General features: G+C 43.0%; 1 protein-coding gene across 1 annotated transcript in view; it reads right to left on the reverse strand.

Annotated features, from left to right (window-relative positions):
* Positions 1 to 27,824, reverse strand: part of LOC130113154 (myosin-10-like) — a 145,680-nt gene that overhangs the window by 117,086 nt on the left and 770 nt on the right. The window contains exon 2 of the mRNA XM_056280691.1: positions 26,489 to 26,870. Within this exon, the coding sequence (XP_056136666.1) occupies positions 26,489 to 26,833 (345 nt within the window). The 5' untranslated portion in view covers positions 26,834 to 26,870. The remainder of the gene's footprint in view (positions 1 to 26,488; positions 26,871 to 27,824) is intronic.

Genomic DNA, 27,824 nt, shown 5'->3' on the forward strand with positions numbered 1-27,824 from the left:
GTGAGGCATACATTGTAAAAAAGCGCTTTGAGTGGTTGGTAGACTAGAAAAGCACGATTTAAATGCAGTCCATTTACCATTTTGAGCTAAATGCATGTATACCTGAAACATGTCATGGAATGAAAGGGCAGAGTAGAACTGCAATACAAACATGAATATTAGTTGTTGCACTTAGTGTGAATGTTAACTTTTGTACCGTTATTGAATGATGACTTTTGAGACCCCATTGCACTGAAATAATGGTATATCACTCAGATATGTGGACGTTTCATTTCTGTGTTAAGCTCATTAAATACAAATGTTGGTATAATAAACTTTGATTACCATTATATATTTTATTATTGAATATATTTTATTATTTATCCCCCCAGGTGGAAGGGGATTAAGGCCAGGAGCATCAGAGGTGGGTTCAAACTCTTCTACCATGGTGCAAATGGGAGGAGAAATGAGGTAAGAGTAATTCTAAAGGAAGAGTATGTCAACAGTGTGCTGGAGGTGAAGCGAATGTCAGAAAAAGTGATGAATATGAAGCTGGAAATTGAAGGTATATTGATGAATGTTATCAGCCCATATGCCCCGCAAGTTGGGTGTGAGATGGAAGAGAATGAATAATTCTGGAGTGAGCTGGATGAAGTGGTGGAGAGTGTACCCAAGGAGGAGAGAGTGGTGATTGGAGTGGACTTCAATGGACCTATTGGTGAAGGGAACAGAGGTCATGAGGAGGTGATGGGTAGGTATGGTGTCAAGGAGAGAAATGTGGACAGACAGATGGTGGTGGCTTTTGCAAAAAGGATGGAAATGACTGTGGTGAATACATATTTCAAGAGGAGGGAGGAACACAGGGTGACGTACAAGAGTGGAGGAAAGTGCACACAGGTGGACTATCTCAAAGGGATTGGAGACTGCAAGGTGGTGACAGGGGAGAACATAGCTAGGCAGCATCAGATGATGATCTGTAGGATGACTTTGGAGACCAAAAAGAGGAAGCGAGTGAAGGCAGAGCCAAGGATCAAATGGTGGAAGTTGAAGAAGGAAAACTGTTGTGTGGAGTTCAGGGAGGAGTTAAGACAGGCACTGGGTGGTAGTGAAGAGTTGCCGGATGGCTGGCAAGCACTGCAAAAAATAGTAAGAGAGACAGTTAGGAAGGTACTTGGTATGTTGCTGGATGGCTGGCAAGAACTGCAAAAAATAGTAAGAAAGACAGTTAGGAAGGTACTTGGTATGTCATCAGGACAGAGGAAGGAAGACAAAGACACTTGGTGGTGGAATGAGGAAGTACAGCAAAGTATACAGAGGAAAAGGTTGGCAAAGAAGAAGTGGGATAGTCAGAGAGATGAAGAAAGTAGACAGGAGTACAAGGAGATGCAGTGTAATGCAAAGACAGGGGTGGCAAAGGCAAAGGTGTATGGTGAGTTGTATGACAGCTTAGACACTAAGGAAGGGAAAAGGACTTGTACCAATTGGCTAGACAGAGGGACCGAGCTGGGAAGGATGTGCAACAGGTTAGGGCGATCAAGGATAGAGATGGAAATGTGCTGACAAGTGAGGAGAGTGTGCTGAGAAGGTGGAAGGAGTACTTTGAGGGGCTGATGAATGAAGAAAATGAGAGAGAGAGAGAGAAGGCTGGATGATGTGCAGATAGTGAATCAGGAAGTCCAGTAGATTAGCAAGGAGGAAGTGAGGGCAGCTATGAAGAGGGTAAAGAATGGAAAGGCAGTTGGTCCTGATGACATACCTGTGGAGGCATGGAGATGTTTAGGAGAGATTGCAGTGGAGTTTTTAACTCGATTGTTTAAGACAAGCTTGGAAAGTGAGAAGATGCCTGAGTGGCGAAGAAGCATACTGGTACCGATTTTCAAGAATAAGGGCGATGCCCATAACTGCAGCAACTACAGAGGTATAAAGTTGATCAGCCACAGGATGAAGATATGGGAAAGAGTAATAGAAGCTAGGTTAAGAGGAGAGGTGACGATTAGCGAGCAGCAGTATGGTTTCATGCCATGAAAGAACACTAGAGATGCAATGTTTGCTTTGAGAATGTTCATTGAGAAGTATAGAGAAGGCCAGAAGGCATTACATTGTGTCTTTGTGGATTTAGAGAAAGCATATCACAGGGTGCCGAGAGAGGAGATGTGTTATTGTATGAGGAAGTTGGGATTTGCAGAGAAGTATGAAGGATAGGTGTATGTATGAGGGAAGTGTGACAATGGTGAGGTGTGTGGTTGGAATGACAGATGGGTTCAAGGTGGAGGTGGGATTACATCAAGAATTGGCTCTGAGCCCTTTCTTGTTTGCAGTGGTGATGGACAGGTTGACGAACGAGATCAGGCAGGAGTCTCTGTGGACTGTGATGTTTGCGGATGACATTGTGATCTGTAGCAAGAGTAGGGTGCAGGTTGAGGAGAGCCGGGAGAGGTGGAGGTATGCACTGGAGAGAAGAGGAATGAAAGTCAGTAGGAGCAAGATGGAATACATATGCGTGAATGAGATGGAGGACAGTGGAATAGTGAGGATGCAAGGAGTACAGGTGAAGAAGGCATATGAGTTTAAATACTTGGGGTCAACTGTCCAAAGTAACTGGGAGTGCAGAAGAGAGGTGAAGTAGAGAGTGCAGGCAGGGTGGAATGGGTGGAGAAGAGTGTCAGCGGTGATTTGTGACAAAAGGTTACCAACAAGAGTTAAAGGGAAGGGTTACAAGATGGTTGTGAGACCAGCTATGTTGTACGATTTGGAGACAGTGGCACTGATGAAAAGACAGGAGGCGGAGCTGTAGGTGGCAGAGTTGAAGATGCTAAGATTTTCATTTGGCGTGATGAAGGACAGGATTAGGAATAATTATATTAGAGAGACAGCTCGGGTTGGACGGTTTGGAGACAAAGCAAGAGGCAAGATTGGGATGGCTTGAACATGTGTGGAGGAGAGATGCTGGGTATATTTGTAAAAGGATGCTGAATATGGAGCTGCCAGGCAAGAGGAAGGCCAAAGAGGAGGTTTATGGATCTGGTGAGGGAGGACATCCAGGTGACTGGTGTGACAGAGGAAGATACAGAGGACAGGAAGAAATGGAAACGGATAATCCGCTATGGCGACCCCTAACAGCAGCAGCTGAAAGTAGTAGTATTAGTAGTCGCAGTAAGCAGTATATAGTTTATTCTTTTCATTAAATCAATCAATCAATCAAGCTGCATTTTATATAGCACTTTTCTAGCTGCAACAGCCACTCAAAGCGCTTTACAATTCACACACACACACACACACCGATGGTATGTCAACTATGCAAGGCATGTGATTTGAGAGAATGTAAAGGGTTTAAAAAGTTTACAAAAACTTTTGAACATAGGGACAGTATTATTGAATTTGCATTAGGTAAAAATTCATTACCAACTCAAAATATTTTTCACTACAAATTCCAGGGACCTTTTTATATATTTAAACCTCCAGTGGTATTCAACTACATGACATGGCATGTACGTGACGTGACATGTATGCAAATTTTCCTTCCAACCCAAAACTACGTCAGTTGATTTCATGAATCAACACACCTTCACCAGTGGAAACCAGTGAAGACAGCTGCAGTAGTAGTTATAATTGGTTAATTGAGTAATGGGGTTACAGCATCCCACTGGTGGAAGTGCACAGTCACAATCTGGCCCTCTTGTAGTGAGGATAGAATTTTTGTGGCCCTCTCTATCATCAAAGTTGCCCATATCTGGCGTGAGAGCTTCAGAAAACCTCATTTTGCCATTACTAACAGGGACACATTTGCATTCAGACTATATTCGTGGACATATGGGGATCAGATCTCAAAATGTCTTGAGGACACGTGCGTTCACGCCTGTATCTAGAGCTGTCCACTTGTGATTATCACTCAGGACCAGTAGCATACCGTGGGGTTTTAGTCAGGGCCTTCAGTAACAAACTGCCCCCCCACACACACATAAAATTTCTCATAAGGGTACCGATACAGCCAACACAGCCACATAAAAATGCACTATCATTGGAACACCAAATAACAGCTGATCTTCAGCAACCCCAAAACACACTACTGTGCAATATAGCAGCTATTGCGACATCACCATCAGATCTTCTTTTATGTCACTCAGCAACCACATCATACATGTACACCACATGGCACAAAAACAAAAACTAGAAGAGTGCATTCAGAAGAGTGCAGATCTGCGCCGGGCGTATCTCCCCTTCTACGGTGCTCGGACTAGGCAACACCCCCCCCCCTTTTATCGCCTACCAAGAGAAAGGGCCCTTATGTGTTTAAACGTCCTGGTTTTCATGATATAAAATGAATGTAGGCGAATGACTTTCATTCATTCCAAAGCAATAAAACAACGGTAAGAAAACATTACTCAGTCATGGGAAACGTTTGATTGTAGCTACTGAGATGGTGTCTAGCTGTGACTGTGATTAACCTTATTCTTGAAATTGTATTTTCATAGTAGAGTTTTCACACTGGAGTCTGTGGCACCTCTGCATCTAATCCCCCTCATGATGTCGGTTAAACAAAGATGGCGGCGAGGTGAATAAAGGAAATTTTTATTGGTTCGTCCAGTTCTCCTGTGCTCAGATCAGAAGTGAGTTATTTGCTGATTTGCGAAATACGATCAACGCTTCATTTACTTTCAACACTCATGCCTGAATACATAATGGACACTGTCGCTGCCTAATCTAAATCAACCGTTCACACGCGTGCAGTGACAGAGAGCAACACTGGTCGTGCAAGCTAGAGAGTGAATGAAGAAAGGAAGCAGTAACAGTGAGAACAAATGTTATCTGAAGGTTTTTAATCACCGCAACCACGAAAGGTTATTGATCATACAGTCATAACTGTACACAAAAAGTTTTAGGTCGATAAGTGTAGTAGTATGCAAGATTAGCCGCCGACAGACATACACAAGCAACCAACCGCATAATCCCCTCCCGGCTACCGCCTAGCGAATTTAACAAACAAGTTTTCACAGTTGATGTAGTGTTCACCAGTCACTCATGCAACTTCAACAAATTCAATTAAGTATCACCACAATATTATCAGTGCACCGCCTTCAATTCAATAAGAAAAATGTGTATACCAACCTGGAGTTGAAGTTCCACCTCACTTGAGAGACTCATGGCAGCCTTCTCTTGCAAAATTCATCCATTAATTTAATCTGATTGGGAGAACTATGATGACTTTGCTCATCATCTCTGTGGTGCATCTGGGCTCAAAACGACAACCTTCAACTTCCGACTTCATTCAAATCTGATTAAATGTGTCCTCACCCAATGTATGATTCTCAAGATTATTTGAAGCCATTACTTTCAAATTAGCGAAGTCTGCTAGTAGGTGCAAGCTAACAGTTTCTCTCACCTCAGGGATGCAGTTTCTTAATCTACGCCCCCTTTGCCTTCAGGGGGAGGTAGCTGGAAAGTCAACCATATCACATATTCTAGTTCTTCAAATCAGAGTAAAATTACAGGAGAAAACGTACATCATAAAGACGGACATCTCTACCAAAATCTATTTTTTCCGTGACAATTTTCCAGCAATTGCTTTAGGGAGCCACGAAGAGAGACTTAATGTTACAATGTTACAATTTCATTCAGCAGATGCTTTTATTCAAGGTGAAGTACAACTGAGAGTTAATACAACACAAGCAAGGATCTGATCAAGAAACAACAACGCAAGTATGTGCCAAACAACCAGGTTCAAGTCCGATAGGACATAGGTCTCAACAGGCAGTACACAAAGGCAATGCATATGGTGCATAGAGGCTTTTTTGTTTTTTTATTTGTATTTTTATTAATACCATCAGGTGTGGAGGTGTTCATGAAAGAGCTGGGTCTTTACCTTCTTCTTAAAGATGGGGAGGGACTCAGCTGATTGAATGGAATTTGGTAACTCATTCCACCACTGGAAAACTACAGAAGAGAAGAGTGTGGCTAGTGACTTAGGGCCCCATTGTGGCGGAAGTGCCAGGCACCTTTCATTGGCAGAGTGTAGTGAGCGGGACTGAGTGTAGACCTGAATGGGAGAGTTCAGGTAGGTGGGAGCCAGTTTAGTCGCTGTTTTGTAAGTAAGCAAGCATCAAGGTTCTGAATTTGATGCTGGCAGCTACTAGGAGTCAGTGGAGGGATATGAACAGTGGAGTGACATGTGCTGTTTTACGTTGGTTGAAGACCAGATGCGCCGCCGCATTCTGGATCATTTGCAGAGGTTTGAAAGTGTTTACAGAGAGACCTGCCAGTCAGGAGTTGCAGTAGTCAATGCATGATATTACAAGAGCCTGTACCAGGAGTTGTGCTGCATGCTCAGACAGGTAGGCCCCAATTTTCCTGATGTTGTACAGGGCAAATCAGCATGACCAAGCAATCGAGGCCACATGAACCTTAAAGATTAATTGGTCATCAATAATGACACCCAGGTTTCGGGCAGACTTAGTGGGCATGAGCTGGGTTGATCCAAGCTTGATCTGTTGTTGTAAAGATGGACTGGCTGGGATGACAAGGAGCTCAGTCTTAGATAGGTTAAGCTGAAGGTGCCATTCTTTCATCCATGCAGAGATATCAGCAAGGCATGACGATATCCGTACCGAAACTGTGAGGTCATCAGGTGGGAATGACAGGAAGAGCTGCGTATCGTCAGCAAAGCAATGGTATGAGAGACCAAGGGAGCAGATGATTGCACCAAGTGAGGTGATGTATATTAAGAAAAGAAGGGGACTGAGCACTGACCCTTGAGGCACCCCTGTGGATAAGCCATGCGGTTTGGACACTTTCTCCTCCAAGATACTCTAAAAGATTTCCCTGAGAGGTAGGACATGAATGAGCTGAGGACAGATCTTGAGATACCAAGTTCAGTGAGTGTGGAGAGGAGTATTTGGTGGTTAACCGTGTCAAAGGCAGCTGACAGATCTAGCAGGAATAAAGCTGAGGACTGACCAGCAGCTCTAGCCAAACACAGTGATTTCATTACCGACAGGAGTACAGTCTCGGTAGTGACCCCCGCTTAAAGCCAGACTGATTTGGATCATACAGATTGTTATCAGAAAGGAATCCAGATACTTGATTAAAGACTGTGCGCTCAAGTGTCTTTGATAGAAAGGGTAGGAGTGAAACCGGTCTGTAGTTTTCAACCTGGGCTGGGTTGAGTGTAGGTTTTTTGAGCAACAGGGTGACCCGAGCTTGCTTAAATACAGTGAGGAATACCCTGTTGTAAATGAGGAGTTCATGTGAGTGTGTGACTGTGGGGTTAAGTGCAGGGGAAATGGTCTGTTGGAGGCTGGATGGTATCGGGTCCAGTGGACAGGTAGTGGAACGAGAGTCCAGCAGAAGCTTGGAGACTTCCTCCTTGGTCAGGGGGGAGAATGAGGTGAGTGAGGCACTGTTAGCTGGTCAGGCTCAGAGAACTGGTTACTGATGGCAGAAACCTTATCAGTAAAGTACAAGGCGAACATGTCAGGAGTGAGCAGAGTGAAGGTCGGAGGAGGAGTCAAGTGTGAATTAAAAGCAAAAAATATTGTTCAAGCATCAGTGGCACCCCAGATCTTGCTCTGATAGTAAGTGGTCTTAATTGTTTTTAAGCTGGAGGAGAATGATGCGAGGAGACACCGATAGTCACTGAGGTCAGTGGACTCTGGTTTTACGCTATTTTCTCTCTGCTGCTCTGAGCCCGACCCTTTGCTCTCTGATGATCTTAGGGAGCCATGGACTGGGGGGGTGGGCGTTACGAGCAAGTTTAGATGCTAGAGGGCAGAGATTGTTAAGAGAGGAGGCTAGTGAGGAACAGAGTGTGTCTGTAGCCTCGTTCACAGGGATTGAAGAGAATTCATTATGAGGAGCCATGGAAGCCAAGACCTCATTGGAAAGCTGGGTTGGTGTAAGGGACTGGGTGTTTCGGCAGAAGGAGACCATTTGTGGAATGTGAGGATGTTCCAGTAAGGAGACCGTGAAATGAATAAAGAAGTGGTCTGACAGATGTAGGGGGGTGACAGTCAGATTTGCTGTGGAGCAGTTCTGAGTCAAAATCAGATCAAGAGTATTGCCCGCTTTGTGTGTGGGAGGGCCCGGGGAACTCTTTGAGATCAAAAGAGGACAGAAGAGATAGGATATCAGTCATCTGGGGTTTTGTCAGTATGGATATTCATGTCTCCCATGACAATTAGTGGTGTGTCATCATCAGGAATGGCTGAAAGTTCTACAATGGACTGTCAATGGAGAGGAATGGCTGTCTAGTTCTACTACAAAGTTCCCCAGTTGACACCCTGGTGAGCAGTATACAACAACCACAAATAGGCTGATAGAAGCAGTAACCATGATTGCATGGTATTCAAAAGGAGGAGCTGGGCGGCATCCGGGTGGCATAGTGGTCTATTCCGTTGCCTACCAACACGGGGATTGCCGGATCGAATCCCCGTGTTACCTCCGGCTTGGTCAGGCATCACTACAGACACAATTGGCCGTGTCTGCGGGTGGAAAGCTGCATGTGGGTATGTGTCCTGGTCGCTGCACTAGCACCTCCTCTGGTCGGTCGGGGCGCCTGTCCAGGGGGAAGGGGGAACTGGGGGTAATAGCATGATAATCCCTTATGCTGCGTCCCCCTGACGAAACTCCCCACTGTCAGGTGAAAAGAAGCGGCTGGCGACGCCACATGTATCGGAGGAAGCATGTGGCAGTCTGCAGCCCTCCCCAGATCAGCAGAGGGGGTGGCGCAGCGACCGGGAAGGCTCGGAAGAGTTGGGTAATTGGCTGTATACAATTGGGGAGAAAAAGGGGACCCCCCCCAAAAAAAAAGAGGAGTTGTTGCTTACCGGAGAAAGCTTAGTGAATTTCCAGTCTTTGGAGTTGAGGACACCTACAATGGACTGTCAATGGAGAGGAATGGCTGTCTAGTTCGACTACAAAGTTCCCCAGTTGACACCCTGGTGGGTGGTATACAACAACCACAAATAGGCTGATAGAAGCAGTAACCATGATTGCATGGTATTCAAAGAAGGAGTTGGGCGGCATCCGGGTGGCATAGTGGTCTATTCCGTTGCCTACCAACACGGGGATCGCCGGATCGAATCCCCGTGTTACCTCTCGCTTCGTCAGGCATCACTACAGACACAATTGGCCGTGTCTGCGGGTGGGAAGCCGCATTTGGGTATGTGTCCTGGTCGCTGCACTAGCACCTCCTCCGGTCGGTCAGTCGGGGCGCCTGTCCAGGAGGAAGGGGGAACTGGGGGTAATGGCATGATAATCCCACGCGCTGCGTCCCCCTGACGAAACTCCCCACTGTCAGGTGAAAAGAAGTGGCTGACGACGCCACATGTATCGGAGGAAGCATGTGGCAGTCTGCAGCCCTCCCCAGATCAGCAGAGGGGGTGGAGCAGCGACCGGGAAGGCTCGGAAGAGTTGGGTAATTGGCCGTATACAATTGGGGAGAAAAAGGGGAGACCCCCCCCCCCCAAAAAAGGAGGAGTTGTTGCTTACCGGAGAAAGCTTAGTGAATTTTCAGTCTTTGGAAATGAGGACACCCATACCGCCTCCATGCCCAACAGAGCAGGGGGTGTGTGAGAAAGAAGAGTCAACAGAGAGTGCAGCCAGTGTGGCGGTATTTTCTGGATGCATCCAAGTTTATGTCAGGGCTTGTACCTGAATGTTTGACAGATTAACAAGTGCTTGGATAAATTCTGTTTTATTTACAGCTTACTGGCAATTCAATAAGCTAAAAGTAAAGGAGTAAGTAGAGGAGGCTTTACTGCGTGAATAAAGGTTCTCAGGATTGCATTGTCTGCAATAGATGCAATTTTTTCGATAACCTTGAACGATAGGGATGTCTTTGTAGCACATGGTGGGTGAGGCAGGCAACGAGAGAAAATAGTAGAAAAGGTCATTAACTATCAGTGCCCTTGCTCGGTGGACTCGCACAGGTAGACTCGCAGGTCTTTACCCAATTTGGTCTTTACACAATGAGGGCTGACACACAAGGGCTGACGCTTCCGCTTTATATGGTTTGACAGGTCATACTAAATTAGTTTAATGTTATTTTGCATTGGCGCATCCCTTTAAAGCTAAAAGTTAAGCAAATATCCAGTAGCAGCTACTGATTTTTAAGACACAGAGCAGATATATTCTGTCTTATTAATGATCATTTAATAAACATTAATTTAACCTATTGCATGTCCATCCATCCTGAAAAAGGAATGGATAGAAAGAAGACCTCTGTTGCTATCCTGATGTTTCTTCCTCTTTTTTTTTCTTGACAAGGTTTTTCTTGTGAAGTTTTTCCTCATTTGAGTCAAGGGTCTAAGGATAGGAGGTGTCGTATATTGCACCGATTGTAAAGCCTTTCTGGACTGCTTTGTGAGGACCTGATTTACTTTCTGAAAAACTCACAGATCCAAGGTTCAATATAATTTTGCTAAGACTACTATAGTATGTCAACAGCTTTTTTTTTCCCTTTTTTTTTTTTGCTACCCAAAGGGTGCTGAAGTGTTCCATCTTGGTTGCCATATGGAATTTCCAGTCTTCAGAAATGACCAGGTGACTGTTAAAGTCAATCCCTGGTATCCCTTGAAAACCATCGATCCCAAATACATACATTTTATCAAGATGTAAATTCTTCGCTCAAAACTACATTCAAGTGTAAGAAGAAAACTTTTTGTAAACCTTTTTGTAAACCATTAGTCAATATGCATTACAACAACTTCTCCTCTACCAAATTATCATATGCAATTAAATTTAATAGGCTGTTTAGTGTAAATTATGTTTCTGATTGTAAAAAAAAATCCTGTTAACCCATTTTAGAGAGAATACATGAATAGAAATATTGTATATTGCCAAACATTTTAAAAAGATATTTTTTACTATAGCTCCCCGCTCTAATGCATACAATCTGCATGTGTGTACATGTGTGAATGTAAAAAAGACAAAGAAAGAGAGAGAGAGACAGATAGGTACGGGATAGGGAAAACGCGACCAAGAGAGAGAAATAAAAAGAGATAGAGGCAGAGAGATAGAAAGAGATAGTGGGAAATAGGGACACAGAGAGAATGAGATGGACTACTATGAAAATTACATTCCTTTCTATACTCAGGGAGCCATTCTTTGGATGCTATGGTTTCTAACAGCATTGCTCAACACCTACACAAAACATATGTTGTTTAGAATTTTGCTAGAAATAAAATCATCCTTATGCAATAAGTTGCCACACAGAAGGGACAGAGGTGGTGTTGTGCGGATGGGATGGGGGCTAGCGTGGGAGCACCAAATGGCCAATTTTATGAACACAGATGCTTCAGATGCAGCCAATAGATCTTGACCACAGCCAGCAGAAACAAACCACAGAACAAAGAGCTTAAAAAGTGTGCCTCTGACATAAGCGACAATCACTGCCTTCAACAAAACCTTCTCTTAACTTTAATAAACACAAACACTCTGATGTCTGAATTACTAACTGCCATTGACCTGCTCTTCAGAGCTCCTCTCCACAAAACAAGTCAAATTATCTCTCTCTAAATCTACTGGTTAATCAATCAGACTCAATGCCGCAGCTCCCATATATTTTGTAAACATCAACCCAAGTGCACAGTTAAATAGGGCCACCAAACCCTTTCAGGCCCCCTATGGTGGGCACAGTGCCAGGCAGACAGATCCAGTGACCCTGCTACAGGACAAGCCACAGGCAAGGGTTGACTCAGCTAGCTAGCCTTAATGGCAGCCCCTGGGGGGTAGATGGGGGATTAGCAGAGGGGTGTAGATGGGATAGACACTAATATGGACAGGTGGGGAGAACAGGTCCAATCAAATATGCCTACCAGCCTTTTTAGGTGGGTAGGCCTAAGCCTTTCAAAGAGTACTGCATTAGCTAAAAAAAAATGTCAGCACGCAGAAAACACCTTTAGATTGTTTTCACACTTCGGACTGTTTGCCTAGGTCGCTGGGTCCTCATTTGATGCTCCAAAATCGAAACAAGGTTGGCGTAGGGGCGTCAAGGCAATTTGACGCACCTCATAACACTTTTGGTGCATGTTTGGCCATATAAAGCAATGGGTATACTTCAAAATGCACACGTCAGATGCTTCCAGTATGTTTCAGCTGTACGTCTGAACCAAAGATTGTCTGCCAAATTGTTTGTTCACCTTTTCATCATTACTGTTTGGTTTCTAAATAGGAATATGCCAGACTGTTGTTCATGAGTGTAACACAGTATGTCATCAAAGTCAGTCATTCTAACTATCCATGGGGCAACTTTAAATAGTAAACATGGAAAAAGACATACTTCATGTTTTTGGTTTTGTTTAGGATTATTTGGTGCTGCAACCAAAATGTGAGAAAGATGTGACGGTTCTGTCTGGGTGCATCGCATGCAGTCATGCTGCACCATATTCATAGGAGTTGTGCTGCTCAAAGGAAATAGTTTTTGATAACACAAGAAACCCAAGATGAGGACACTGACTTAATGTTCTTAGCTTGGAGCTGCTCACTATTACTTTTATAGCCGGAACATGCTTCAAATATCGGCGCATAAAAGGGTGTGCATCACTTGGGCATTACATGAATAAAGCAGCAAAAAAATCCCTGTTATTGAAACCTGTCCTTTTTTCCCTAAAATAATTTAACTTGGCCACATGTGGTCCACCATTATATGGTAATCCAAAAGCATGAACAAGATGTTATCAAATTTTACCTACTGAATAATGTTTAAAAGTTGTAAGCATAGCATGCCAAATCCTTCACAGACTTTTGTTTCAAAGTTAACAAGTTTAAAGCCTTATAATCAGCTTTCCATTCACTGCCTGCTGGTTATTGAAAGTCATCACAGAGGTTATGTAAGCTTTATGTGTCTTTGGTTGACTATAGAGGTAACACACATCAAAAGGACAGGAATACAAGGGGACTTAGGAATGCTAAGCAGCTGACCGAGTTCTAGAGGCATGTAATCCTAACCTCCTACACAATGCTCACTAGCTACACACTTGGGGACCTTGGCTTTGAAGTTGGGGTAAAAACCTGTCAGTTCCTTGCAAAGCATTAACTATGCTGTAACATGAACCAGCCTATATCAAGAGGCCAAAACTGCAGATGAAGACAATCGAGAGCAGAAACCACAAAACGAACAAACCAATAGATCAATCATATTTTTCTATCCTGACAGCAACTTCAAAATATTCCATTTACTTGAACAGAAAGCTGTCGATTATCAGGGGAAATAAAAGATTCGGTTTTGGTTGTTTGGCTGTTGAGTGACTCGGAATGGGCTTCATTTGTCAAGAGATGAGGCTGTAAAAACAAATTTTTCCCATTTGAGGAGATTCTTTTTTTTTTAATTCTTTTTTGCCATTTTCCGCCTTTATTTGATAGCGATAGTAGAGAGACAGGGGAGATAGAGGGGATGACATGCAGTAAAGGGCCAGGGCCGGATTTGAACCCAGGCTGCTGCAGTAAGGACTCAGCCTTGTGTGGTATGCACTCTACCAGGTGAGCCACGGGGCGCCCCCTTGAGTAGATTCTTTTGTTTCCTTTTTTTTTTTTGCCATAAAACATTTCTGATGAAATGACATATGAAAGTAAAGACTATGGCATCAAATAAATATTCATTGCCTTAATCAAGGTTATGTTCACAAATTCAAATTCACATGAAAGTGAGGCGATATTGGCAAAAATAATGTCCCAATGTTTCCAGGCATTTTGACAAATACAATAATTGGGACACGTTTTTGGTTATCATTTCAGTTGAGGTACTCTGAACATGTTTCGGTGCTTGCAGTTAAGTTTTTTTCCACTGATAACTCATCTAGCATTTGATTCTCCACACATTCTTTGTGGTTATCAATTGAATTTCACACCAAGAGTTTGAGTGTCATAGAATTGTACTATCGCCAGGTTTTCACAAAGCCACTATATTGTGCCCCTACATCAGGGGTCCCCAACCTTTTTTACACCGCAGACTGGTTTGATATTGACAATCTTCTGGCAGAGGGGCGGGGTGGGTTAATTATGACCAGAATATACACTACCGTTCAAAAGTTTGGGATCACATTGAAATGTCCATATTTTTGAAGGAAAAGCACTGTACTTTTCAATGAAGATAACTTTAAACTAGTCTTAACTTTAAAGAAATACACTCTATACATTGCTAATGTGGTAAATGACTATTCTAGCTGCAAATGTCTGGTTTTTGGTGCAATATCTACATAGGTGTATAGAGGCCCATTTCAAGCAACTATCACTCCAGTGTTCTAATGGTACAATGTGTTTGCTCATTGGCTCAGAAGGCTAATTGATGATTAGAAAACCCTTGTGCAATCATGTTCACACATCTGAAAACAGTTTAGCTCGTTACAGAAGCTACAAAACTGACCTTCCTTTGAGCAGATTGAGTTTCTAGAGCATCACATTTGTGGGGTCAATTAAACGCTCAAAATGGCCAGAAAAAGAGAACTTTCATCTGAAACTCGACAGTCTATTCTTGTTCTTAGAAATGAAGGCTATTCCATGCGAGAAATTGCTAAGAAATTGAAGATTTCCTACACCGGTGTGTACTACTCCCTTCAGAGGACAGCACAAACAGGCTCTAACCAGAGTAGAAAAAGAAGTGGGAGGCCGCGTTGCACAACTGAGCAAGAAGATAAGTACATTAGAGTCTCTAGTTTGAGAAACAGACGCCTCACAGGTCCCCAACTGGCATCTTCATTAAATAGTACCCGCAAAACACCAGTGTCAACATCTACAGTGAAGAGGCGGCTGCGGGATTCTGGGCTTCAGGGCAGAGCGGCAAAGAAAAAGCCATATCTGAGACTGACCAATAAAAGAAAAAGATTAAGATGGGCAAAAGAACACAGAAATTGGACAGAGGAAGACTGGAAAAAAGTGTTGTGGACGGATGAATCCAAGTTTGAGGTGTTTGGATCACAAAGAAGAACGTTTGTGAGACGCAGAACAAATGAAAAGATGCTGGAAGAATGCCTGACGCCATCTGTTAAGCATGGTGGAGGTAATGTGATGGTCTGGGGTTGCTTTGGTGCTGGTAAGGTGGGAGATTTGTACAGGGTAAAAGGGATTCTGAATAAGGAAGGCTATCACTCCATTTTGCAACGCCATGCCATACCCAGTGGACAGCGCTTGATTGGAGCCAATTTCATCCTACAACAGGACAATGACCCTAAACACACCTCCAAATTGTGCAAGAATTATTTAAAGCAGAAGCAGGCAGGTGGTATTCTATCGGTAATGGAGTGGCCAGCGCAGTCACCAGATCTGAACCCCATTGAGCTGTTGTGGGAGCAGCTTGACCGTATGGTACGCAAGAAGTGCCCATCCAACCAATCCAACTTGTGGGAGCTGCTTCTGGAAGCGTGGGGTGCAATTTCTCCAGATTACCTCAACAAATTAACAGCTAGAATGCCAAAGGTCTGCAATGCTGTAATTGCTGCAAATGGAGGATTCTTTGACGAAAGCAAAGTTTGATGTAAAAAAAATCTTATTTCAAATACAAATCATTATTTCTAACCTTGTCAATGTCTTGACTCTATTTTCTATTCATTTCACAACATATGGTGGTGAATAAGTGTGACTTTTCATGGAAAACACAAAATTGTTTGGGTGATCCCAAACTTTTGAACGGTAGTGTAGGTTAGGCTTATAAGTCAATACTATCATAACATTTAAAGTAACGTTTGGATATTAAACACACAGCGCATATTTTCCTCGCATTAACATAACATACATACATACAAAATACAACTCACCAATATCACTGAATCAGTGGGAGCCCTGGGCTTGTTTCCCTGCAGCAAGACGGTCCAATCGAGGGGTGATGGGAGACAGTGACAACAGAAGGGTGTTTCTTATGTACAGTCTATTACACAATTTTGTTTTCGTTGCATTCACAGAGATATGATGTTGGAAATGGAAGCAACGTTTTCAGTGCTTTCATTGCTATTTCAGGATATTCAGCCTCGACTCTGATCCAGAATGTCGGCAGAGATGTAACGTCAAACATACTTCTCAGCCCACCGTCATTTGCAAGGTCGAGGAGTTGATCTTTTTCCCGCGCTGACATGGACAATTCGCCGGGGACATTCACAAATGGGTCTCAGATCCATTCCTTTACATTTCTTGGGTCATCTGCAGTTGGGAAGTAACACTCAAATTCTGTCGACAGCGAAGCCAGGTGATCGTGCACCAGCTGGGAGAAGGACGGGGCAGCCTCCGTCTCTCCCAAAATCCTTTCGCCCAAAAATTCTTTTTGTTTAATTGATAACCACAAAGAATGTGTGGAGAATATGCCCCTGTCCACTCGCCGTCCCCACAGTTCCAGTTTGGCTTTGAATGCAGACACTTTATCTGCCAACTTGAAGACAGTTGTCATTCTCCCCTGAAGTGACAAATTGAGTTCATTGAGGAGGTTGAAGATGTTACACAGATAAGCAAGTTTTAATCCACTCCTCGTCACTGAAGTGTGCTGCCAGTGGTGACTTTTTTTTTCGGAAAGAAATGTCTGTAGCAGCTCTCTTAACTCAAAAACCCTGGCCAGGGATCTCCCCTTGATAACCACATGACTTCAGTGTGTAAGAGAAGGTGTCTGTGCTCTGCATCCATTTCCTCACAAAGCTGCTCAAACATATGTGTGTTAAGGGTGCGTGCTTTGACGTGATTGATAATTTTAATAACATCACTCAATACGCTGTTCAGATCAGGTGACATTTTTCTGCTTGCCAGCATTTCTCTGTGTATCACACAGTGTAGACTGGCATTCAGCAGCAACCTCTTTGACTCGGGTACTGAAACCAGACAGCCGTCCGGTCATAGCTGCAGCCCCATCTGTGCATATTCCAACACAGAATGACCAGTCCAGTTTGCCTGACATGTAGTCATCCAAAGACTTGAACAGTTCTGCCCCAGTTGTGTTAGTTGGCAGCGACAGAGCACACAACATATCCTCATACACATCGTCTTGAAATATACACTCACTGGCCACTTTATTAGGTACACCTTGCTAGTACCGGATTGGACCCATTTTGCCTTCAGAACTGCCTTAATCCTTCGTGGCATAGATTCAACAAGGTACTGGAAACACTCCTCAGAGAGTTTTGTCCATATTGACATGATAGCATCACGCAGTTGCTGCAGATTTGTCGGCTGCACATCCATGATGCGAATCTCCCGGTCCACCACATCCCAAAGGTGCTCTATTGGATTGAGATCTGGTGACTGTGGAGGCCATTTGAGTACAGTGAACTCATTGTCATGTTCAAAAAACCAGTCTGAGATGATTCGAGCTTTATGACATGGCGCGTTATCCTGCTGGAAGTAGCCATCAGAAAATGGGAACGCTGTGGTTATAAAGGGCTGGACATGGTCAGCAACAATACTCAGGTAGGCTGTGGCGTTGACACGATGCTCAATTGGTACTAAGGGGCCCAAAGTGTGCCAAGAAAATATCCCCCACACTATTGCACCACCACCACCAGCCTGAACCGTTGATACAAGGCAGGATGGATTCATGCTTTCATGTTGTTGATGCCAAATTCTGACCCTGCCATCCGAATGTCGCAGCAGAAATCGAGACTCATCAGACCAAGCAACGTTTTTCCAATCTTCTATTGTCCAATTTTGGTGAGCCTGTGCGAATTGTAGCCTCAGTTTCCTGTTCTTAGCTGACAGGAGTGGCACCCGGTGTGGTCTTCTGCTGCTGTAGCCCATCTGCCTCAAGGTTCAACGTGTTGTGCGTTCAGAGATGCTCTTCTGCATACCTCGGTTGTAATGAGTGGTTATTTGAGTTACTGTTGCCTTTCTATCAGCTCGAACCAGTCTGGCCATTCTCCTCTGACCTCCGGCATCAACAAGGCATTTTCGCCCACAGAACTGCCGCTCACTGGATATTTTCTCTTTTTCGGACCATTCTCTGTAAACCCTAGAGATGGTTGTGCGTGAAAATCCCAGTAGATCAGCAGTTTCTGAAATACTCAGACCAGCCCGTCTGGCACCAACAACCATGCCACGTTCAAAGTCACTTAAATCACCTTTCTTCCCCATTCTGATGCTCAGTTTGAACTGCAGCAGATCGTCTTGACCATGTCTACATGCATAAATGCATTGAGTTGCTGCCATGTGATTGGCTGATTAGAAATTTGCGTTAACAAGCAGTTGGACAGGTGTGCCTAATAAAGTGGCCGGTGAGTGTATATCGCACATTAACCAGCAGTATTGCCTTGTTGTTGATATTGGTAGACTCATCAACCTGGATGGCATACCACGGTGACTCATTAGGCCGCTCCAACAACTGTGCTTCTATGTCCTCCGCTATTTCATCAATTATCCTTGAAATTGTGGTAGCTTAAAGAGGAACCTTTGCCACCTTGTTAGCTGCTGCTTCCCCCAACAGTTCACGGCTCATGTCCTTGGCAGCAGGCAGAATCAATTCTTCGCCGATAGTGAAAGGCTTCTTAGCCTTAGCAATACGACTAGCCACTAAGTACGATGCTCTCAGAGCAGCAGCATTTGTAGAGGTGGTGGCTCTCAGCACTTGCTTCTGTACCGCTTGCTCGCGTTGTTTTCGCTCAAAGAACTCCACGGGTTTGTCTTTAAATGCAGGGTGCTTGGACTCAATCAAGGTGCCAAAGCAGTTTTGAGGGCTTCATAGCCTCATTAGGCAGCTTGTCTCCACATATCACACACAGGGGGCTCCGATCATGCGAGTCACCGGTTGCAATAAAGTCATACTTCAGGTATGACTCGTCGTATTTCCTATTGAAGGAAGCTTCTTTTTTTTTGCTGTCTCGGCCTCCGCTGGCTCTGTGTTATCATCGTCATTAGACTTTTTATTTCCCCTACCTCTTCCAAAGAAACTCTAAAGCGACGTTTGGTTTTTTTTTACTGGTATTCATGATAGCTAACTAGCTGCTAGTAGTGACTTGATTGAGTGCGTCCCTGAGTTATGAAGTTAGTTACCATTGGTCTGCCGAATGCCATGTGAAGGAGTGATAAAATTACATCATTGTACATGCTTCAAGTATCCGTTTCAAATTAAAAGCCCTCTAGCATTACACGGTATTTGAATATTGTATATAATATTGTTTCCTTGTGGCCCGGTAAGCAAATGCTTTGTGGTCCGGTGCCGTGGCATGGTGGTTGGGGACCCCTGCCCTACAGTGTGAAAGAGGCACCAGTGAGGATATTGTAGGGCTGGGCGATATGGCCTATAAATAATATTACGATATTTTTAGGCTATATCACAATCCATGATATATATCTCAATATTTTGAAATCTCCTCTAAAGCACTTCATAAATGCTTGATTTAACCCTTTGATACATACAATCACACCAGTATGATGATTCTAGTAGTCCCTGCAACATATCTGCATTGAAACATTCTTGTTTATACTCATTTGTAGTTTCTATTGGAACAATTTTAAACTTGCATGCAAAAGGGTGAAATCACAACCAAGTGAAATTTAACAAAACAGTATTTATTCAAACCAGGCAATTGCACACATAGACTGCTAACAGCTGTTAAATGAAAATAAACAATGGGATGATGTAGGTCTACATACTGTAGCCTACTTCAATAGAGCTCAAACTCAACTAGGAGTGCACTCAATAGAGTGCAGATCCCCTCCTGGCGTATCTCCCCTTCTCTGGTGCTCAGACTTGGCAACAAACCACCCCTTTTTCCATCTACTGGGAGAAGGGATAATCCAGAGGAACTTCCTGCATATCTCCCCTTCTCTGGTGCTCAGACTTGGGTGAAAAACCAGCTGAGAAGTTAGCAATTGCGGTGTAAAACAGGTTTTTCAAAGGTTTTAAATCACCGCAAACAGGAGAGGTTCTTGTTCATACATCATAACTGCACCAAAATTATTAGGCTGACAGGCCCAGTAGTATGTGAGAATATCAGCACACTAGGGGTTGCACGATTGCATAATTTTACAGCTCAAAATCTCCTTTCCTGAAAAACTAGTAGTCACGGGGGGGGGGGTTGTGTGGGAGGTGTCTTGCATCAATTAAAAAACAACTATGCAACTATGATGGTTTTGGTCTCAGCGCATAGAACAAAGCATAGAATTAATGATATGATACAAAGATAACACTCGGTCTTACCTTACACAATGGTGAAGTATGGATGATACCAACAATATCTTAATGTTACTGTTACCAAAATTCTACAGTAGCCCCAGATAGAAAGGTCAGTCAAGAAAGTGGGGTTTTTCACAATGTTCTTATTGTGTTTAGATATAGCTTCTGGGTTTTTGTTTTGTTTTTGTTTTTTGTAAATTTGGTGTCTGCTTTGCCATCCTTCCTCTTGTTTACGAAGGGCTCTAACTGGAAACTGAGTGCACGTGAACGGGAACCTGAGTGCCGCGAGATGAGCGGAAAGCTACACATACAGACAGAAAAACCAGTGCTTTTCCTGCCATTGTAAGATTTTTGTGCAGCGCCCAAGCCGATTGAATGGTAAAAAAAAAAAAGTTTTTAATATGCAGCACCCACGCTAAAAAAAAAATCTAGCTAATAAAAACGTTTTGCCTGTAAATCTGTGCATAAACAGCCTCCGAGGCGGACCCTTGTGCATGCACATGCATGCGCATGGTTAACTTAGGGCACTTTCACACCTATAGTCCATTTTCTTTGTTGCGAATCAGTGACTAATTTGTTACAATGTTGCACTCACACCCTGGCTGGGTTTGCTTTCATTTAACAATGGACCAAAATTGTTAAATAAATGCCATGCATGAGCAAACTCTTCCCTCACTGGTCAGAATTTGCATGCGGGAATTTCATCACCATCTTCAAAAAAGAAAAACACAGAAACAACGCACTGAAAATGGAGCAAACTCACTAGCTCATCTTTGCAGTTGTCATGATTCTCTGGCTGTTATACCAGTGTTATCAGTACGAGTTATCACATTCACTTTGAACGTGAATCTAGACTTTGTTTCAAAAATAATGTGTTGATGCATTAAAGACGCGCTGCTTCGAGACACTTCGGTAGAAGGCGCACTTTAATTAATGCATATAGTGACATATTCACCCAAAGACACATCAGGTAAGCTTGTTTTGGTCCATTGGGTCAGATTGCACTCTAACTTCAAATGAACTACTCCAAGGTTCGATTGGAAGCGAGCTGAGACTACCCTTTCTTGGCGATCTTGGCCTGCTTGTTTTGTCATGCATCCAAGTGCGATTGCTGCGCCCAGACCGGCTCTGGTAAAACGGCTGAATTCCTGTTGCCCATCCTGCAGAAGCCGATGGTTGATGGTGTGGCAGCAAGTCGCTTTAGTGAGACACAGGAGCCTGAGGTGGTCATCGTGGCTCCGACCAGGGAGCTCATTAACCAGATGATTAACTAGAGCCTCTCTACACACCCTGGGACTCTGCATTGCGCTTGTGGCCACAAACATTGGTAAGCAGTTTTTTTAACTTTTGGATAAGTGTATTTTGAACTTTTGGATAAGCCCGGACCATCAACTGAGAAAGATATTCAATTGGAACACCATAAAAATTAGTTACAGCTGCATGCCTACATTCAACAAATAATATCGTCCCACAACACAAGAATCATCAACAAATCAATGACACCTTCATCAGAACCGGACTCTCCCAGCTGCAACTGCCATGTGAACGACTCATGCCCCCTCGATGGAAAATGCCAGACGAAGGGAGTTATCTACCAAGCTACGGTGACGAGAGATGACAACAACAAAATAGAGACATACGTCGGTCTAACAGAGGAAACATTCAAAAAGAGGTTTAATGCACACGTGTAGCTTTAGAATGTAACATCTTTAAGCCGTTATATTTGGTCATTGGTGGACAGAAACATTAATTATTCAACCACCTGGAAAATTCTCTCAAAGAACAGGGCATATTCAACAAGCAGTAAAATGTGCAATCTATGTATAACTGAAAAATATTTTATCATTTGCAAACCAGAAATGTCCACATTAAATAACAGGAATGAATTGGCCAGCAGTTGCAGACATAGACATAAGCACCTATTTTGTAATTACAAATAGTTCATGTCAATAGACAAATACCACCCCACCCCAAATTGGACCGTTAGCAATCACGTGCTTTTGAAAATGTTGTATGTTGCACCTCTCCCTTCCCCACTGGACAATGAGCACGTGATGTGCATGATGAGGCAGTAGATGGTATGTCCTTTCCTCGAGTAGTTTTATTGACAGCTGATGATTGCTTATGGCATGAAACAGGCTTGTAATGTCTCATAAAGAATTCACTTGACTCACTGGATTATTTTGCTCCTTATTTGTTGAGCACTTTCCCTACCGTTGAGTGTTTCTTTTAACAAAATCATATAGCGGTTTTTTGTTTTTTCTTTGGAAACCATCAATGGTGTTGGTAAGAGTGCTCAACAAATGAGGAGCAGACATATATAACTTTGTTAAAAGAAACACTCAATGACAGGGGAAAGTGCTCAACAAATGAGGAGCAAAATAATCCAGTGAGTCAAGTAAATTCTTTATGAGACATTACAAGCCAGTTTCGTGCCAAAAGCAATCATTTTTAATGTTTTTCTCCTCTTGATTTCATACAGTAGAGACAGAAACCAGGCCTAGACAGTCACGCTGCCATTTTTCTGAATGGAAAGTTTTATTTGTCTATAGGCAAGATAAATAGTTCATTGTTTAAAGGGTAACATGTTGCTATTTTTTTCTTAAATATAAAGATACCGAAACTGTACCATTTCCATGACCCAAAAACCGTGATACATACCGAACCGTGGGTCGACTGTACCCTTGCTTTCCTATGATTTAGAACAGGGGTGCCCACTATGTCGATCGCGATCGACCAGTAGATCGCAAAGGCAGTGCTGGTAGATCTCCATGACATTCCAAAAAAACTTTTTTTTTCCAAGACATTAGCCTATCATCTGTCCTCCATTTGGCATTTGCCTTTTGATTGAGGTAAAGGACGGCCAGTCTGCTGTTGCCTAAAACCAAAGATTCTAGAGCGGAACCTAAAACTTTGTTACATTAGGTTACCATAACAACCAGAGCCCTTCTCGAACGTACCTTGAAGTTCACATGCCCACAACGTGAGCTAACGCAGAACTGCATCAAGCTAGCTAGTTCCACTCTCTAAAAAAAAATTCTACTAAAAAGTGAAACAAAACAAAAATGAGTGGGGGAGCCGGACCTAGCAAGAAACAAAAAACGTACCATTTCCATGTGGAATGGGAGGAGGACTTTTTTTTCACCATGTCTTATTCCAAATGCGTTTGTCTCATCTGTCAGTCTAGCATTGCTATCCCAAAGAAAGGAAATGTGGAGAGGCACTTTCAAACTGTTCATAAAAACTATGACAATGACTTCCCTCCGAAAAGCGAGCTGAGAAAGAGAAAGGTGAGGGAACTAAAATCGCAGTTAATCGCCCAGCAGTCACTTTTCACGCAGCCGAATTCAAAGGCAAAGGCAGCCACCGAAGCATCTTTATGGGTGAGTCACTCCATCATTAAGCATAAGAAAGCCTTCCAAGATGGAGAGATGATGAAAGAGGCCTTCCTTGAGGCAGCAGATTCGTTGTTTCGGGACTTTAAAAACAAATCAGAAATAATATCTTCAATCAAAGCTCTCCAGTTATCAAGAAATTCTGTCACAAGGCGCTGTGAAGTGATGGGCGATGATTTGACACATCAGCTTTGGAGGGACATCGTGGACTGCGAGTGTTTCTCACTACAATTGGATGAGTCTACGGACATAAGTGATACGGCCCAATTGTGCATTTTCATTCGGACGGTGTTTCAAGATATGACCGCAAAAGAGGAGTTGTTAACAATACTACCCATGAAGGAACACACGTGGGGAGAGGACATTTTCAGATCTTCAAAAACTTTGTGGATAAAATCCAGCTCTCAGTGTGTAAACTGGTGTCAATCACCACAGACGGTGCGCCTGCTATGGTGGGCCGCTCGAATGGATTTATTGCCAAGTGCAGGGAGGACGATGCTTTCCCGGACTTCCTTAATTACCATTGCATAATACACCAACAAGCATTATTCGCAAAAATGCTAAACATGAAAGAGATCATGGATGTGGCAACCAAAATCGCCTGTTCTATTCAAGCGAGGTCTCTTCAAAGACGGTTGTTTGGTACACATTTGGAAGAGGCCGACTGTAACTACTCTGACCTCTTGCTAGACACTGACGTGAGATGGCTTAGTAGAGGGAGATTCTTGCAGAGATTTCGAGAGCTCTGTCCGGAGATTAAGGAGTTTCTCCTTATCACTAAACATGCGGAACACAAGCAACTTAATGACAATCAGTGGCTGCTAGACTTGGCGTTTTTAACTGATTTAACCAACATGTTGAGCGAGCTTAATTTAGAGCTGCAAGGAAAAGACAAAAGCGTGGTAAACATGATCAGCTCAGTTAACGCTTTCAAATGGAAAATGCAAATTCTGTCGTCAAAGTTGCACCGCTGTGATTTGGGAAACTTCCGAAACCTCGCAGCAGAGCTGGAGAAGCAAGGGAGGGTGCGTGCGGAACTTGACAGTGCACGCTACACAGAGCAGATTGAAAATGTCCGGTCAGTCTTTGACAAACGGTTTCAAGACTTTGCTTTGCTCGAGCCAATCGCTACATTTATGTGCTACCCATTTGGGGAAGATACAGAGGTGGATTCCCTCGCCTCAAAAATGGCAACACTGTTTCACCTGAAATCGTCTGCAGTGGAGGATGAGATGCTGACAGTACGGGCTGACATTCAGCTTAAGTCAAGGGCGCATGGAGAGTTTTGGAACTTACTTACAGAGGACAAGTACCCAAACATGAGGAAATGTGCAACCTCCTTGACAGCATTATTCGGCTCTACTTATTTGTGTGAGTCAGCCTTTTCTCACATGAAGATTATCAAGTCCAAATACCGTTCCACCATGATCATTTGGAGGCCTGCTTGAGGCTGGCTACCAGCAGCTACTGTCTGAACTATGCAACCCTATCTGACTCCCTCCAGTGCAGGTCATCATCAGAGTAGAGGTAGAGATCACAAATCTATTTAACACAGCTGTAAAGGTTCATGCAGTGATGCAATTTCAACATAGTGTAGTAGCAAATGCTTGGTATGATTATTGCCTGTGTTAGGTTCAATATAAATGCAAATCAGTTGCAATACTGTATATGTAACACAACATGTATATAAATACACACACTGCAAATAAATGTTCATATATATGTAAAACATGTATTGAGTATTTTTATTATTATTGTTATTATTTTTAATATGAGTAGATCATTTTGACCTGGTCATTTTAAAAGTAGCTCACGAGTAAAAAAATTGTGGGCACCCCTGATTTAGAAGAAAGAAAGCCACTTTATTTTGTCATTTTAGTCTTATTACGAATTGTATTCTTACAAAGAATTTGTCTGGTGTACAAACACATTTACTATGTGTTTGTGCACTTTGCGCCAGATTGTTTGTCCCCATGCTATCCCACAATCGCTCCCATGACGCAACGCAAAGTCACCCAAGATGGCTGCATCCATAAAATCGTCTATTTGTACTACCTTATCAATCATGTAATGTGTCATCGAAGTCATTAAATAAATGTGCATCATCATCTTCAACCTTCAATCTCTTAATCGCTCAAGCATGAAAATGCTATTCCAGCCATATGGATACAAACATGAATGTCGCCAGTGGTAGCAGTGTATAGTGACAAATTGCAGCACAAACTACAGCTTCCACCACTCCTTGAGAGCATTAGCTTAGTCCTTAGCTTCTTTGTCACAAAACAATTTCATGAGGACCTTGTTTTTGGAAGCAATTGTAAACATTTCAGATAACCCCTACCATAACCACCATAACCATCATAACCACCCCTCCAAGAGCCTGCCATCACCAACAGCAAAAAGGAAGTTGGTTTGATCTAACCGGAAGCTTACATTGTTTAATTGTACTAAGTCTCATTTGCTGTCATTTCTTTTCACTACAGCACTACTGCTGAAGAATGAAGAAGTGCACATTGCTTATTTTTATATTCCAATAACTAGTAACATATATAAAGTCATGAAGCTCAATAAAGAATGTGAATATGATTAAACAAAAAGATGTATTAAATCCCCATTACTATAACCAGCCTAAAATCAAATAATTCCTTGATAAACCAATCTCTGAGTTTGGTTTAGCCTTTTCATGAGAATCCCTCACTACTGGCCTCCTTGAGTCTCAGGTGGCCCACAAGCTCCCTGTCTTGGTTATTCCAGGAATGCATGTCAGTAAGTGGGTCATAATCACAGGCGGGTGGGTTGCTTATTTAGGGCAAGATGGCTAAGTCATTACAGCATCTTAAATGAAGACATTTGCATTTAATGTTACAAGTGAGATCTGCAAAAACTAGTTTCACAGGTGTATTATCGTACATATACAAAGATACAAGCAAATTAGCAAATTTCCAATAGCTGATCTACATGAGCAAAATAATATATGCTATTAAATGTGAAAATTCATTATATAGGACTAAGTATTGCAATTCTTTCATTGTATACTCACATAGATAAGGCCAGAGTAGTAGCGGTCCTTGAGGTTGTGCAGCACAGAGGCCTCGTTCAGGCAGGTGAGCTCTGCCATATCCTCCACCTTGCTGAACTTGGGTGGGTTCATTTTCTGAATGTCATCCTTGTTGACTGCTGCCTTCTTCCCATTCTCCGCCAGCTCCACTATCACCTCATCTCCACGCTCCTCACGAATGCTGGCAGCCTCAAAGCCATGGCGCTCTGAGGGTATCCATACAAGCTTCTTGGCAGTCCAATCCGCCTGCGTGGCCGGGTTGTAGACCACAGCACGGTCCACAAAGAGGTACCGCTCCGGGTCCTCCTGCCCGCTCCGCTGTGACATCACTGCTGGAGACCAGAAACAGAACTCAGTAGGCCACCTACACCAACAGGGAAAAAACATGAGGCTCTGTTGACAAACTAAAGACTGTTATCCTGAAAATAAATGCAAAAATCTATATCACTGAGATATTGAAGAGGAGAGCCTCCATTCCCCCAATTTTTCTATCCTGTGGAACAAAACCTTTTTTACAACAGATACAAATGATTAATGCATCTTCTGATAAATGGTTTAGTCCAGTCGAATTTATAATAATCAACAACATTATAAAGATGGCTTTGTTAACATTCTTCAAACTCCCATTCTTTACACAAAAACCAACCAACTGCCCTTTTTGATAGCCAGGGTCATCAAAATGGACCAAACTATCTTTAACCGATTCAAAAAGATATATGATCCTGGTCTGGCCTATAAAACAATTTTCATGATGCATGTGATTTATGACGGAAAAGTCAACCTGGTTATAGGTAGGTGGATTATAAGAGCATACATTATAAATCACAAATTTAAGAGCTCAGTAGATTTGTTAAGGATGCACATATTTGCCATTTAAGGTTAACACGAAAGTTTCCAAAGACAAATGCAATGTCAGCAAAAACATAACTGGTCTGCAACCCAAAATCGGTCTCGTACATTTCTTCAACACAGGATGGTGCTTCTCTGTCATGAAATGACATGCTAGTACTCAAACACTGCCAACCCTTCTGACTGTGTCTAACAAACAATATTTGGCCAACAATTAACAGCCATGCTAACAATATGCGCTGGTTAGGTCCGAATCTGGGTCAGGTTAGACGACTGGGGGGGGGGGGTCACAGTAGGCGCTAGCAGCCTCCACTCGTCGTGCCATTGCATCTTAATGCTAAACTCAACATCACCAATTGAGTCTTACGTGTAGCCTTACAATTAAAATTCAACAATAATGGGTCGCAGTCGGTGTCAGACAGGTTAATTCGACACGCCAAACAAGCTGGGGACGAGGAAAAAGCAAGGG

The sequence above is a fragment of the Lampris incognitus genome, chromosome 5 (genome assembly GCF_029633865.1).
Source record: "Lampris incognitus isolate fLamInc1 chromosome 5, fLamInc1.hap2, whole genome shotgun sequence".
NCBI lineage: Eukaryota > Metazoa > Chordata > Actinopteri > Lampriformes > Lampridae > Lampris > Lampris incognitus.